The following is a 16,821-nucleotide window of genomic DNA, read 5'->3' as shown; positions in this document are numbered from 1 at the left end:
ACCTCTCACCTAAGATGAAAGAAATATTTGTTCTTATCTCTTTACCTCGCCTAGAATACATGGTGCATACAAAGTGTGTTGTGATATTAAGTGGAACATAGTCGCTTCCCAGAAGCACGCATATAAACTATTGATTCAATCTAGTATTTTTGAAAATGGAAAACAAATTACTTGGTATAGTTGTTTCATGATTGTTCGAGAATGGCAATCTTCTTAAGGAGTAAAATCACACTTTCATTGCCCTTGTGCATAAACAAGTGAGATCCAGCAATGTCAATCTTTTACGGCTTATAAGCGTTTGTAACATCAGCTGCCAAATTATCTCCAAATATCTAGCTAACCACATTAAGAACCTGCTCCCAAAAATCATAGCCCCAAACTAGTTGGCTTTTGTGGCCATGAGAGCTAACAAAGATAATTAAACCTTGGCCCATGAACTCCTTAATACAATCACGAACCAGTGTTGCACGTGGTTTCTGTTATCCATCTTCAACCATCTCAGTTTCTGCTCTATTTGGACAAGTTGGATCTAGAAATGCATCTTGACTCCTTTGTTCTCAGTTTAATGGCAACCTCGTTCGATAAGAAATAGGAGAAAAGCTAAGGTTCTAATCAAGTCTGAAGCTTCGTCTATTCCCTCTCATGCTATGAACAGTAACCACCCCCCTGGCAAAAAGCTGGATCAAATCTTCAAGAATTTCTGGTGGGGCTTTCCTCTTGGTAAAACTCAAAACCGTTTCCTTAAGACCAGAACCGCTGTGTCTCACAGCTTTTGAAGGGGTGCTTGGTTTCAGACCTATGAAAGAGGTAAATAATACAAATATCGTCTCCAACAGGTGTTGGAAAGTTCATCTCAAACATGATGGCCTTTGTGTTTCTCTTTTGAAAACTAAGTAATTGAGCAATGGTGACCTTTTAAAGGTTAACCCGTCATCGAGTCACGACCATGCCATCTCTTTAGCAGTATATCGCCTCCTTCAAGCCTACTCCAAATAATAATAGCAACCCCTTCTTCCCGAACATTCTTCTCTAGGAAGTCCTTTGTTTTAAGAATCCAGCAAAATTATGAACCTTGGAATCCCATCAACAATAACCCTAAACTGGTCCCCTCCAGAACTTTCTCGACTAAATCAGAGCATGCCTGATACCATCGAGCTCATCAGATACCCACAACCACCTAACTTCCTAAGGAATAATCTTTGGAAGCTCAAATTAAATGAAAAGCTTGTGCTTTTACTGTGGAAGATGGCGTGGAATCTGCTTCCCACGGGCCTTTAACCCTTTTGCAAATAAAAAAATGAAGATGCTTCTCTCATTTCCATCGCACGTGTTTTCACTGGTGTGATTTGGAGGAAATCCTTTTAGCCTCTTAACATATCACTTCTTGGTATCACCAATCCAACAGACTGGATCAATACAAAACCCCGCAAAGTCTCTCCACTTACACAAGGAAAATGGCTATCTTTTTCAAATCTTTCCCTCGGTGACCTGCGACTCTGAGCTTATTTGGTTCAGCCACAACAAAGTGCAGCACAAAAGAGTGATTCCTAAGATTTTCCTTTTGGCCAAATCAACCTGCAGAGTTGCTCAAGAACATTTTGCTGCTAGGAAACCAAAGTCCAAATTTCTACTCTATTTTAAGGAAATATTACAGATAGTACAGATTTCTTACAAGTTATGAACAGCTGTGACCAGACCGTCCCCTCCTATTATCAAAGGGTATACGCACACTGACACTTCCAAGAAAATTTTAATTGAGCATAAACACAAAAGAGGAGCAATAGTACCACATGACTGGAATCAACAAAACAACACCCGATTCAAACAATTACAAATACAAGTAATTAAACACTGCTCTTTAAAAGTACTACCCTCATAAAATCTTCTTTTGTAATTCCACACTAAACATAGATTATTCATATAGTTAGTTTTTTATTGGCTCAATAAAGCTTACAAGGGCAGATAGAGTGGATTCCGACAAATTAGTAGTGAATAATCAACAGGAGAAAGCATAAAACAAAGGTCACCAATCACTACTAGTCCCCACATTGCAGCAAGAAGAGGAAGCAGGAAATTGTGATGCCATTTCTGAATCATACTTGTTTGAATTGCCAGCTGGAACGGACATCAACAATCTAACATCCGCAGGACAATCTCACCCTTTTTCTCTCTCTCTCATACACACACCAGCAACAACCAAAGCGAAATGCAGAAGAATGCAAATAGCAAAGGCATCTAGCTTATTTGGAGGCACAACATTGAAAAGTCGCATAAATCCTAGTCAACTAAACAAAATACAATTTATTTTAAGTGTTGGCAGATTTCAAGGTAAAACAGTATCACACAAATCTTGGTCAATCTTTGAATATAGGATTTTACTAAGGGATAAAACTAGTTTAATTTTTAAAAAATAATAATAATATAACAGAACATGCTGAAAAATCTAATTAACAAGCAGCAGTTGGTTTAATTTTTTTTTTAAGATGATGGAGAAGCTAAACCTAGGTTAGAGAAAGTAGAACAGAAGTATAAAATGATGTCTACCATGTCCAGACCATACCATTCCAAGACACAACTCACAGACCAATTATCCAAACAGGTATATTAAATAATGTACATAAAGAACTATGAAATGGAGATGCTAACTCAAACAGACAAACAGATGATTATGGAAAGAAACTTCATTGACAGGAAAGCAACGACTTCCAAGTTATATACAAGGTGCATTGAATGTTCCACGCAAGCCGTGAAAGGGGAAGCAAATCTAGAAGTTCAGAGGGACCAAGGGACTGCCACTAATGATCACCAGTGAAAATCCAACCTCAGTATTGCACATAGTTGCTTCCAGATATTCTTTTTAGAATTTTTCCCAAATACACAAGAATCGACATTTTTCACGGGCATCAAACAAAATGCGTAGTGTTGCATACAAACTTATCAAGTTACAGATATGTACTTCAGCCACTAAAACCTTGCATTAATATTAAGCAAGACGAAGGGGTTAACATGAAACTCTCCTTGAAGGGTTAAATACATGTATTTCATATGTAGTTAGGTTAAGCCATTAATTTTTTTGTGACAAGTAGTCAGGTCAAGCCATGAATTAAGAACCAAGTTGCACAGTATATTCAAGGTAATTTTGATTAAATATCATTTAAACATTGGGGCCTTTGGAGTGATAAATATTTCTGTGTTTCAGGGTCCATAAAAAAAAACAATGCTAGATAAGCACTTCAGCCAAAATGAGGTGCCCTTTCAGAGACGCTCCAGGGGTTTTTTTTTTGTTTTTTGCCTGTCAAAAATGTGCTTATTCATTGTCCAGCTGTTTAGAATCATTCGAACACACTTCAAAAATTAGTGGAATCCAACACCAGTGTGATAAACTTAGCTGAAGCTGGAAATCAATGTTGTGAAGAATTTATCTTAAACTATCTAGAGTAAGGCATGCAAACCAAACTGAATAACTTTGGAAACCCAGCAAGAACACCTAAGCACCCTCCACAATTCATACACAGACTCGGCCTTGTTAGGCAGCACAGCACAATTAGCACACCAAATATTTCAACAATTCAATCTGGAAAACACAAAGAGCAAGTATAGGAAACTACTCGACAGAATCCAACATAAACCCAATCCTCTTGTTACTTACAATTTTCTTTCCCAAGCAATTACAACAGCAAGGTAAATAAAATTCTCCTCCTCCACGGTAAGAAAAAATCTAATGCAAAGGCATCGAATTTTCAAGACAAAAGCAGTCTCCTGAGGCAGGAACCTAAGTAGTCTTGGCTAATTCATGACAACATGATATGGCGCAGATATGCTGATTAACAAATAAAGAAGAAACTTTCACTGAGCATGCATATTGACCAGGTCAAAGCACCCCAGAAAGATACTGTGGTCTGCAGAAAAACTCCTTGAGGTCATTCGTCGTCACTCTTTCCTCTCCTTGTGGGTGTGGCAAACCACATTGAGAAGCTTCAATGTGATTTCTTATGGGGTGGGCTTCGCGAAGAGTTCAAGTATCACTTGGTAAGCAAGTCTAAGGTCCGGAACTCCTTAATGTTCAATCAAGGTCTCTTAGAGAAATGACTTGCTAGAGAGATGTGGTCTTTAAATTTGGCAATTAGTGGGTAGGTGGTGTTCTAATGAACCTCTTGCGACGTATGGGGTGGGTTTATGGGATAATATTAGGCTGGTTGGGGAAAGTTCTCTAGGCATACTAGATTTGAGGTAAGAGATGACTCCAAGGTTAGTTTTTGACATGACCTGCGGTGTAGGGATTTGGTTCTTAAGGAAGCGTTTTCCAGATTTATTTGGCATTGATTGTGCGAAGAATGCTTATGTCCCTGCTCACTTGGAGCTTTTGGGCAGCTCATGACTAAGAGGTGGATGTCTCTGCCTAGTTCTCTAGGGTATTGTATTCAACTAGTATAAGACGAGAAGGTATAGACAATCTTCAGTGGGTCACATCCAAAAGAGGTTTTTTCGTTGTTGGGTCCTTCTACAGTGTCTTGGATAGCAATGATGGCTTACGTTCCCATGAAAAGTGTTTGATGGACTAAAGTTTCGTTGAGAGCAGCCTTTTTTGCTTGGTCGGCAGCCGTAAGAAAGATCCTTACCATGGACACTATGAGGAGTCCGTGGGCCATCGTGGGCCATCTTCTTCTCCAATATGAGGTTGTCGATGCCTTATGGCATGTTTGCTTCAGTCAATTTGGGATGTCTTAGGTTATGCCAAAACGTCTAGTTGACTTATATGCATGTTGGTGAATTACTAGTAGAGCTTGAAGTGTTACTGTGTGGAAGATGGTGCCTTCGTGCCTTTTGTGGTGTCTATGGAGGGATACACATGAAAAAAGTTTTAAAGTCCATAAAAGGACTTTTGAGGAGATTAAGTTGTTATTTTTCTATACTCTGCATATTTGGAAAGCAGCTTTTGTTTAGCCCTTGGTGATATCATGATTTCCTTGTTCTTTTTTCTCCTTTTAATTCAGTGTTTTCTCATGTACACTTCCCATGCACCTAGGGCGCCTTACGCCTTTAATGATAGCTTAACTACTAATAAAAAAAAGTACTGTTCACAAAAGGTAGAAATTTTGGAACATAAAATTAGTAGTAACTTCTAAAATAGTTTCAAATTTTAACTATATATTGGTTTCATTTTTGCGATGCACCCACAATGTTGGTGTCATTTTCTAAGATTTGCTATAAACATGTGCCACTGTTGTGTTTTGTCTCCATGTCCATGACTGCAGTGCCCTCATCCTTTCTTGCACTACTATTCTTCTCTTCCTATACTCACAAAAGCTTAAGTTACCATTCACAGTGTCATCAGGCCCAGAACAGCCCCTTAAAACTCGCTGTTCTCTTGCCACTTTTCAGCTCCAACCACACCTCATACCTCGCATCATTTAAAACATGTACATCCAACGATTTCCCAACCTTTTCTCCAATAAATACTCCATTAAACCCACCTTAACCTTTTTTTATAAGTGAAATATCATAAAAAGCGGAAAGGCACAACCCAGTACACAGTATAGAATAACCTAGTCAAAAGGAGCTACCAGAATTTTCCTGGAACCTAATTTCTTGTCATGATATGCAGTTTTGCCTTCAAGCCAAAATAATCAATTTACACCAACACCTTTTCCAGCTTCCACTACCACAACACAACCTAAAATCACAAGTTTTCAGACCCCAAAGGTTGAGTAAGCATGTTTCCAAATTTGCCCGACATCAATGGTCCAAACTGACAGTCACTTTCGTTATGCCAGCTTCTTTTTAGTTTTATACACAAAGTTAAAGAGTGTAGAAAGTTCAGGAAGGTGATCAACCGCATTTTACTCAAGGATAAAACACCTCAAAAAATTTACTTTAGATACAACTCCATTAACACATACAGAATAGAATTAGTCACTAGAAGAGTAGGGTAGCTAACCCCACATCATACCAAGCATTCAGCAAATTTAACTTCCAATAAAAATGAGAACACATAAGATGAAAAAAAAAAAAAAAAAAAAAAACAATATAAACAATCATGGAAAAATGGAACAGACATGTAGTAAACCATGCAAACTAAGAAACACACTTCAGAACATATGAAATTATGTGATGGCAACCACAAAATGTGAATGACGAAAATTTACAAAAACAATGCACATCTACATTCAAATGTCTATACAAACTGAAACTCACATTATCTTTACAACTAAAATATTTACTTTTATCAATCTTTTTTTTTTTTTTTTTTGCCACAGGAATCAATCATGTGTCCATGATATTAACTATAGTTGAGTTCAGTTGAGTATACCATATCTACTAATCATTTATCTTGAGAAGCAAATCTGGCATTCCATCTGTTGTACAATGATGCACTGGTATTCTAAGCTAGTTCAGTTCTGGGAAATGGTTATGAGACCAACAAACAACATTTTCAACTGTATTTGAGCTCTTTGAAACTGACTCAGTTCTTAGGCTAGACTTCGGTTGACCTATTTTAAGCTATTTCAATTCTGGGACAAGGTATAATACCATCTTCCAACTTTTGTTTCAATCATACAATAGAAGAAGAATTAAGTTTCTCAAAAAAGAAGCCAAATTAAGTACAGGGGAACATTATCCTACAAACCAACAAATACAAATGGCTCAGAGATCCTTATAATCCCAGTTGCTACCTCTTCTTTTGACCAGTAATCAAGCCTTATAGCACATTTTAGTCTTCCTCACGCTGAAGCCTATAACTTATTTGCAATGGGCTATGAGCACAGACTTTGACAATGTCTTAACCAGGATTGTCCTGGTCAAAACATATCAGAAAAAAACTGTATGAATCTGAGTTACTTCTTAATTTTTTATCACTCTCCTTTTTACAATTTTCACTAGCATACATTTTAGATATATGTCAAGAACCAAAAGTGGTTGCACCTTGTACCTTAAGGCTTATCCCTTGCCTCATAATGGGTAAGTCATCAAACCTTATGCTTTAACATTATAGGGCACAGGTCACAAATATTAAAAATCTATTGCTCACAAAATGCAAACTATGGAGCTTAACAAATACCTAGAAGGAAAACATACACAAATAATGAAAATCGCACATGAAACCTAACATCAGAAACCAATTATTGTATTGAAATGGACAAAGAAACAAGAAAATGGAATTTCAAAATACTTACAAGAATTGCAGAAGCATGGGGGTCATACCCTGAACAAAAAAAGTAAAGTCAAGAAATTGAATCTTTTCAACAAAATAGAAAATTGATTGCCTTTAACCTATTCTACAACGAGAACAGCAGGAAATTACAAACTGCATTACTCACCGATATACTCTTTCATCAAGGCAGCAGCTGTAAACCTCCCGTGCGAGTGCCTCCAGAATGACCACACCATGGATCAGATGTAATACAATTTCATCAAAATATGCATATATTTAAAGGGAAGACAACCAATATAAATTTTTTTCAATAAAACATTAGAAGTGCTCAATAAAGGGTTGTTATGCAAACACCGTAACCTCCTAAAGACAATTATGACACTATATCAATTTTACATATGACAAGTTGATGAAAACTGCTGGTTCATGTATAACACAAGTTCTGTAACACAGCTGCATGAGCAAAATATTATAATTCAGATGCCATTTTTTCTTCGTATGTTTAACCCATATCAAGCACAAATTGATGTCGCTCACACGCACTCCATAACACAAAAAAAGAACCAAAAAATAAAAAGGCAATCAAAATATATATTTATGGATTTCCATTTAAATCCAGTAACTATTTCTAAATCGAATAGGTACACAAAAATTGAAACAGAATTCAAGATATTGACTTTTAATGCTGTCACAATAATCACCCATAAACAAACCAAGGTACCTTCTCCTGGGTGCCTTTTAAGCATCTAAACACTGGAGGGTTGCCTCAAAGCAGTGGCAGACATCCTGAATGAAAAACTAAATTAGACTCTCCAGAACCCAGAACGCAAATAAAGCACCACAAAAAAGCAAAGAAAAGAAAAGACAAATTATATGAAATGGAGCAGCAAGCCTTTAAACAATCAAAGATTGATATCCAAAATGAGGAGTATACACAAGAGTCAAGAGACGTAAAATGTACTTAGAAGATATACACTATTCCAACGGGACAAAAAAATACATTCTACCAACTCATAGGGAATTGATACATCTACGTCCTTATTAATTATCCCATAGATTCAACAGAAGCAGACAAGTTTGAAGTACAAATAGAATCGTTAAAGAAAAATTAAAATAGATAAATAATTTTTCACAATGGCCATAATCAAGGATGATTACAATTGGAAAAAAAACGCCTTCGGCAAGTTGTCTTACGATAGAAACAGTACAATCCATGAAAGAACCCGCCAGCAAAGAGTACTCCAGACCAAACATCACCCCATTTTGACTTCAACCCCGCCAAAACTGTGTTGAAAGCTCTCAGGCCATAACAGAGAAGACAGATAATGCCCAGTAATTAGAAAGTGAAAATGAATTAGGTCATAATGTACAAATATTTAGCGGACAGCATTTTCTGGAGTCATAAAATCAGCAACATGATTCACTTGCCCGTGATGAATGGATGGGTCAATGCTTGTGACACTGTCATTCTCTTGTCTGGATCCAACACAAAGATTTTTTCTAGAAGATCTTTAAAATTTACCAACATCTTTGGATCCTCACCAGGAGAGCCTGTAATAATCGATCCGATATCTTTTGGCTTAATGTTGAGAATCATCCGCTTTATAGTCTGCAAAGGGTGGGATTAAAATCTCAGTTAGCATAACAGGCAAACGTGAGCTCTCATTTGGAGTTTATACATACTATGATTGATTAGTAGTAGATAAATACCTACTTATTAAAAAAAGAGAAACAGATAAATGCATGTCAGAATAGCAATGCATACCTTTTTTGTAACAGGATCCTCTTCTGTAGCATGAAAATTCAAGTCCTGATCAAAATTCTGATCAGTAAATGCTCCCTGTAAGAAGAAAGCCAACAAAGAAGAGATATCAGCAACATAAAAGTACCATGTCAAGATACAAATTTAGAACATATACGCAGATAACTTCTACAATAATATCTCACACTAACAAAAATTCCAAGCAAGAAGACCAAAACAAGCTGTCATATTAATGAAATAAAATACTTGCCTTCCGAAGCATCTTCTTTGGGAAAGGGCCCTTCAATTCCATGTGAAGGCGTAGCATGTCATTGTTCGTGGGACCTGGAAAAAGAACCTTTCCTGTATAAAGCTCGTACAAACAGCAACCCACAGACCACATATCCAATGGATGATCATAAGGCAAGCCAAGAACTGCAACAAAAACATGCCAAAAACATATTACCAGTTTCAGACACAGTTTAATAAACAGTAATCATTAACATATAACAGCCATTAACAGCCCCTTCCATTATTTATAGAATAAATAGGGTTCAGCTACCCACCCTCATCTGCAAGGTCACTTGTGATATCACTCTACCATCAAATTCATGACAAAATCAAAAGAATTGTGGGTAGGTGGAATGAAGGGTTGTGCCAATCTTGTCAAAGTTAACAGATTAATATACCATTAATTGGTAATATTCCCCCACCCCACCCCACTAATTGTTGATTTTGACCTGATTTGGAAAGGGGATGGATATTACAAACTGATCTCGAAATATGAAGCTAATTTTAAATATAAGTACTTTAAGGATGACATTGCAAACAATTACATTGTTAGGGTGAATATCTTTGACCCAAATAAGTAATAATAGCTCATGCAACGAACTTACTTATTTCAGGGGCACGATAAAAGCGGCTTACAAGGTATGGTGTAACTTCATTTTTACCAGCAAACATGGCATTGCCAAAGTCGCAAAGTTTCAGCACATTTTTTGCCTCATTTACCTGAAGAATATAAAGGAATGAATGGTTAGAAGTATAAATAATTAAAGAACAAGGCCACTCATGACAGAGTACCAAAAACCTACCAGCATGTTATCCGGCTTTATATCACAATGAAGAACACCACAATTTCTAAGATGCTTCAGTGCAATAAAAAGTTGCTTCGCATATGCTCTCACAGCAGTTAGCTTCAGGCCAATATTGCGCCCAAACTTCTTTAAAACCTCACGAAGATTCATATGAAGAGATTCAAAAACTAAACAAAGATGATTCCGGTACTTGAAACTTGAAAGAAATCGAACGCAATGGCGCTTGTCATCTGGATCTGCACCTACTAGTTTCTTTAATATGACTAACTCATCCATACCAGCCTTGTACCTATACCACATAAGAAGGAGGCAATAGTAAGTGTTGAGACAATGAGACCTGACAATGGATGAGAATAAAGAAAATGATAACCATTAGCACCCAGGCTAGTGGGCAGGAAAATGGTAACTCACATTGTGTCATTACTACGTATAATTTTTATTGCCACTTCATCTGGTTCACCATTACCAGCCTTAAGATTCTTTGCACGAACTACAGTAGAAAATACACCTTTACCATGAGCAGCAACAACTTCATATCGGCCATCAAGTGTTTCACCAAACCGGTAGCCTGCATATAAATATCATGATTTATGTGAGGAAAGCAAAAGAAAATAGGGAAAATGTTAAAAAGGAAGAAAAAAAATTAATGCATACATAAACCTACAACACAGAAATCACTTTCAAAGGTTTCTTCGAAAGTTTTTCCTCTAGGACAAGTACAAAGGTTGCCTCACGTATAAATATCATGATTAAGTGAGGAAAGCAAAAGAATAGTGGAAAAGGTTAAAAAGGGGGGGAAAAAAAATAATGCATACATAAACCTACAACACAGAAATCACTTCCCAAGGTTTTTTTTTTTTTGAAAGTTTTTACTCTAGGACAAGTACAATGGTAGTCTCTAAATTACATTCACTGCCAAAATGTTGCTCCATAGGAAGGACAAAATGAAAACAAATATTCAGGTAAGAAAACACAATAGGAGTTTTGATTTTTTGAGACATTTAAATTTAAACCAAAAAAGGGGGGATTCAAAATCCACCTTACTTATCAAAAAAAAAAAAAAAAAAAATCCACCTTTAACATTTTAATTTACTAGTAAAATACACTCAATATGGTCAGTTGCACAATACTTACTATAATACCCCTCTGCATCATCCCAGTTGTCATGAAGACCACTCCTTTCAATTCGTACACCATCTTCTTTGCCCTGCATAGAATAAGCATACAGAAACCTAGAGTGTAAGTCCATGACATAAATGGCAGACATCGATACGCATAATGTTCACTTATTTTATCAAAGTTCAGAAAGATCAAAATTCATTACAAATCAAAGTACTACTTATTTCATAAGACACAAATGAGCAGATTAATCAGGTAAAGAAATAACCTAAATAATTAAAATAAAATTAGACGTTCACCATAACAAAAATTACGAAACAAGTTCGACATAAAATGAAACTCTACAATGTTAAACCAACCATCACAAAAAGTCAAGTTGTTCATTCTTTATATAGACCATAATTTCCACCAAAGCCTATAACAGGTATTAGAACCAATAATAAGTGTATGTAATCAGGAAAACATAGATTAAGGGGGGTGAGAGAGGGAACACTAGTTCACCAAACTCACAACTAATCCCAGATCGAATAAATCAAATGAACAGCAATGAGGGACAATTACACTGATAAATAATGTACAAACAACAATGAAACTTACCGATTTGCGGACTCCTGTTGGTGTCTCACCAAAAATATCATCACAGAACTTGTCATCTGACCTCTCACTCTGCACAAATTAAAGAAATAAAAAAATCATATAACTCAGCCAACCCCACAAAAAAGGAAAATTCAAATTTTGAAATGTTCAGGAGATCAATAAAAACTTATCAAAAAAATAACGAACCCTTTGGTAAAATTTTGAGAAGTGTTTTGGGTTTTGAAAAAGGTAAAAGTTGAGAATTCATTTGGTGGGGGCCACATATGAGAATATTTGAAGATTGGTTTAATAGAATTTTGAAAGTGTTTTGTAAAATTTAAAAATTGAGAAATATTTGTACAAAATTAAAAAATAATAATAATTAAATAAAAAGCCAGGTCATCAGATCATGCGGTGGCTGCCAGACAGTAGCCACTGTCGCGACTCTTTACAATATTTATTTTTATAAAATGTTATGTTTTATTTTTTTTGAAATGTTGGACTTTTTAGAAGAATTTTGTAGTTTGTTTTGAAAAGTGTGTAAGTGGTGGGGTCACATCTGAAAATACATTTAGTAAACCAGTTTTGAGAAAGAGTTTTCAGTGTTTGAAAACTCAAAAGAGTTTTTCAGCAGTTTACCAAAGAGGCCCTAATGTTCAAAAGATTTCAGAAATAAGATCCAAAAAACGGATGGATACAAGTTTACCACTTTTTTGATAGATTGATGCAAGCTTTTTAGAGAAATTAACACACCTTAGGAGTACCCTCTCCAAGCCCCCCAGCACTGGAAGTCCTCTCCAAAGTAGCAACTCCATTTTGTGGAGGTGATTTCCCCACCGAAAATGATGGTTCAGCAACATAGACATCTAGACCATCACTCCTACCATCACCAACTTCTGGAACAACAAGAGTAGCAGCACTTGATTGATCACGATCATGCGCAGGCTCCTTATCTGGTCAACAAACATAATTTGTGCGATTAGAAAGTAATATAACAAAATCTACAAATGAAATAAATTTTCAGGCGATAAAAATAAAGGATTAATTATGCTAGACATGTTAAGCAGCCAAACTTTGCCTGGATTTGATCAAGCTGAGCAATTTAAACAGAAGGTTTACCAAACTTTTCCAGAAATCTTTTATTCCAACAACTACCGTCATAGGGTTAAGGACCAAAACTGAGCCCAGCACAGAGGGAAAACTATTAAAAAAACCAGATAAATGGACCCCCAACTTTCTTGTATGGATCATGAGTTACTGCCAAAAAGATGAAGTATTAACTCATTCAATGACATTACATGCAAGTTTTCAAGTTTGAGGAACAAGTATTACATGGCATGTGATATCCACTGCCAATTATGAAAGTGACACTTGTTAAGCTAACAAGCTTAACTTCAATAAATGGTATCAACTCCTAAGGTTTACTGATCTGAGTAAGCAGAGTTCTCATGTCTTGTCAACATCCAACATCTGAGTCTCAAACTACACAAATATAACATCAAAATATCAATATGAGACCAAAAGGCAATTGAAAAGTACCTTTCTCCACATCTTCTGATTGTGGCTCATTAGGTTGCTGTAACTGCTGACTCTTATATTTTTCTAGAATGACTTGCCTTCGCCTTCTACTCTCCTCCTTGATTCTGTTGAGATCTTCTTCTTCCTGCTCAGCAAACTGCAATGTATTCCCTTCATAGTCTCCTTGTTCATCTTCATCTCTGCATCCAAAAAAAAAGAAAAATATGCATCAATATGAGAAGGGAGAGGAGGGGAAGAAGTTGCACCATGAGAAAGAGGAGGGGGGGGGGGGGGGGGGGGGGCGCCATTGAGACAATATAGAAATACCTTTTTAGCTTTTCTTCCAACATATCACTCTTAGAACTAGGAGTCTTTGCTGAATCAGCATTTCTTGTTCTATACTGGTTGTATTCTTTTTCATCATGTCTCGAGTGCCTAGAATGTTTATATCTATCTCCATTTTCATAGCCATCAACACGATTTTCATACTTCTCCCTGTCTTTATTCCTACTCCTATCATCTTGTCTCTCCCTCTCCCTCCTAACTTTTTCCCTGTCCTTATCCCTTTCTCTATCCCTATCTCTACCTCTTTCACTGACTCTGCTCCTATCCCTATCCAGCTCTATGTCCTTCATCTTATCTCTTTCCTTCTCCCTTCTCCAGTCCCTGTCCACCTCTCTTTCCCTGCTCCTATCTCGTTCTATCTCCCTTTTCCTGTCCCTGTCTCTACTCCTTTCCCATTCTTTCTCCCTTCTATGAACCCTGTCCATCTCCCTGTCCCTGATGATCCATTCTCGTTCCTTCTCTCTTCTCAAGTCCCTATCCATCTCCCTGTCCCTGCTCCTCTCCCTCTCCTGTGTACCCCGACTTCGGTGCCTGTCCTCTCCAATATATCTGCTGTAATTAGTAGTGTTATCCCTTTCTTCATCTCTCACCAAATCTCTACTACCATGCCGTCCATCCATACTCTTTCGAACGATTCTTTCATCATCGGAGTCATACAAAGACTTGCTTTTATCAGCATGCAATGAGTCAGCATTATCACAATATTGCCTTTTCTTCAAATGGGTCTCCTCTTCTTTTATGCTTAGGGATCGAGATCTCTCCCTAGCATGATCAATTGACCTAGATCTGCTCCTGGCATGGAATTCTCCACGGTCCCCGGTGCTTTGAGAGGACGACTTGCTACGATGGCTTAATTTGCTTCCATCAACCCCCACTTTTTCATCTTCATAATAACTCTTTTGCCTGCTTCTTCCTTTAGATGGGGACCGAGATTCCCTCTTCTTGTCCTCTTTGCGAGATTCCCGACCCAAATCCCCATTGACATGAGCCTCTGAGCTAACTCTAGAATTTAATTCATCTTGAGGCACAACACTTGAATTTCTTGGAGAACCAACCCCATTGTTAATCTTAGAACCGATACGACTCCAGTGGCATGCTCTGTCTTCCTTATCTAATTTCAAATTAGTAAACAAATCATCTTCGCTCTTGTCCTCCACCAATATCTTTGAATTTCTACCATTTTTCTCTGCACTCTCTTCCATATGAATACTAGGTTCACGATCAGATGACTGGTGCTCAGTACGACGTCCCTGAAAATTAATGCAGAGACAAACTAAGTGCACAACCTAACAGTAAATATCACCCAAATAGAACAAAAGGCCAACAAAAAAAAACACAGTAAGACTATATGCAAAATAAGCAAAAACATGTAACCAGCTCTTACAAATTTAAATGTAAGCCATCAGTCTCCATTGAAACGCTTAGGGGAAACTTCTTTTGCAATTCAGTCATGTTCGTCTAGTGCAAGCAGGTTCTTTACATAATGTATGAGACAGTAACTCAGTCACTCTAACAAGCCCTCACGAAACAAAATTTATTATGAATCCAACTATCACAACATTATAAATCCCTGTCTGGTCACCGAGAAGAGAAAAGATTTTGAAATTTAAAACATGAAAAATAGTCATTTTTTTAAAAGCCACTGCCTGAAACCCAATCAAACATCTCAAAGGAGACTTTCTTTAAGTAATCTCAATTTACTGAACTGAAAACAAACAAAAACCAGTTACAATCTCGAAGCCGTAAGGTTCTCAGCAGCCAAACAGAAAGCAAATCATAATTTAAAAAATAAAATTAAAAAATGATGCTACATGGGCAATCGGAACACACCAGATTTTGCTTATCAGATTCGTCCCGAACACCAACGGACTTGATTTCCCCAGACTCATCGTCCGACTCAAATCTCTTCTCCGCAATCTCGTGCTCGCCACCACCGAAACCCTCCTCTTCGAGAATCTCACCCTCCTCCACGTCGTCTTCAGGGCGAGTAATGTTAACAGCCACAGGCAGAGGAGGAGGAGGAGGAGGAAGGTTGATCTCCTCACCCTCGCGCCCGCTCTTCTCTTCGTGCTTTTTGCTGCGGTGGCGGTGGTGGTGGTGACGGTGACGGTGCTTGTGGCGCTTCGACGACCTCTCGGCCTCATCGTCCGGCGACAAGGACCGCCGATTCTTGAGACGGGAATCATGGGATTCGGTGTCCATTGTGGTCCTGCAGAAAATCTAGGGTTAGGGTTTATTTTCCTGTTCTTTTGGTACTTTTTGCTCTGCGTTTCTCAGAGCGATGAAGAACGCTGAGAGATAATTGGGAAGAGGAAGATATTTTTTATGGCGATTTCTTTTTTTTTTTTTAAAAAAAAAAAAAAGTTGGGTTAGTGTGGGACCCAACTTCCCTAATCCGGGTCGGACGCACCATATGAAGCACGTGCCGGTAATGTTGTCGACGTAAACGGTTCACATGTTAAGGTTTATACCTATCGAAACATATATATTTTGCATTATATATATAAATAATAATCCGTTCTAACGTCTTTAAGGGGTAGTTCAATCAACTGCAAATCACATCTCATAAAGTGAATATCACTAGTTCAAATTCTTCATCCCCCTTTTCCTTGTGAACATATCAAAAAATTAAAAAAAAATTAAAAAAAAAAAATCCATCCGAACACATCAATTTAAATAGGTCAAATTTTCTTAACACTAACATGTTAAATTTGTGTTGAGTTTATTGATCATGTCACAAATTTTCAGCCATAAATATCATATGTTGAATTCAAATCAGGTTAATTCATTGGTATAAGACTATATTTCAAACTTATTTGATGTGATAGTGAAAATCATTATTAAATTTTAGATAAATTATCATTAAAATTTAGACAATTGTGATTTACATTATCACATCAAGAAATAAGCATTTTGGATTATTATAAATTTGAGAGTTTGTATAGCATTCATCATGATATAATCTTTACATGCATTTTTAATTGAATATGTGATTTAACATGTAACTATGAAAATCAAATACTACGGAGACGGATTGTGGGGTGGTTAAGCCACTCCCTGGACCACCCGATGCTTGGCCGCCAAAGCACTTGAGCAACTTTTGAACTTTTTGTTTTGTTGTAATGTATAAATAAACCTCCAATTTAAGATACTTAGGTAATGTTTGTTAATGTATTAGGACAAGTGTTTTGTATTTTTTATTTTGAAAAAGTATTTTAATGTAACATAAATATGAGAATTGTCTTTAAAAAGTATATTCTAATGGGATCCAC

General features: G+C 36.9%; 1 protein-coding gene across 1 annotated transcript; it reads right to left on the bottom strand.

Annotated features, from left to right (window-relative positions):
- Window positions 1-250: 250 nt before the first annotated feature.
- On the bottom strand, window positions 251-15,856 carry LOC132184247 (Protein kinase superfamily protein). The gene is made up of 16 exons (XM_088518025.1): window positions 15,380-15,856; window positions 13,532-14,799; window positions 13,226-13,404; window positions 12,440-12,639; window positions 11,708-11,776; window positions 11,126-11,198; window positions 10,403-10,559; window positions 9,989-10,280; window positions 9,791-9,905; window positions 9,166-9,329; window positions 8,919-8,993; window positions 8,348-8,762; window positions 7,875-7,939; window positions 7,320-7,369; window positions 7,176-7,204; window positions 251-5,970 (listed from the first exon to the last, which is right to left on the bottom strand). Exons 1-12 carry the CDS (start codon window positions 15,749-15,751, stop codon window positions 8,574-8,576), a joined length of 3,153 nt encoding a protein of 1,050 aa, XP_088374151.1. The 5' UTR covers window positions 15,752-15,856; the 3' UTR covers window positions 251-5,970; window positions 7,176-7,204; window positions 7,320-7,369; window positions 7,875-7,939; window positions 8,348-8,573.
- Window positions 15,857-16,821: the final 965 nt, after the last annotated feature.

Source organism: Corylus avellana, chromosome 7 (assembly GCF_965113065.1).
Source record: "Corylus avellana chromosome 7, dhCorAvel1.hap1.2, whole genome shotgun sequence".
Lineage (NCBI taxonomy): Eukaryota > Viridiplantae > Streptophyta > Magnoliopsida > Fagales > Betulaceae > Corylus > Corylus avellana.
The sequence above is the reverse complement of the archived record's forward strand: the minus strand, read 5'-3'. Positions and strand labels throughout refer to the sequence as shown.

What these genes read in the sequence shown, in the direction of transcription:
- LOC132184247 (XM_088518025.1), bottom strand. Translation starts at nt 15,751, where the DNA reads ATGGACACCGAATCCCATGATTCCCGTCTCAAGAATCGGCGGTCCTTG. An exon ending in ATACGTAGTAATGACACAAT is followed by an intron (nt 10,281 to 10,402) that starts GTGAGTTACCAT and finishes TATGTGGTATAG; the next exon opens with GTACAAGGCTGGTATGGATG. An exon ending in CAAAGAAGATGCTTCGGAAG is followed by an intron (nt 8,994 to 9,165) that starts GCAAGTATTTTA and finishes TTCTTCTTACAG; the next exon opens with GGAGCATTTACTGATCAGAA.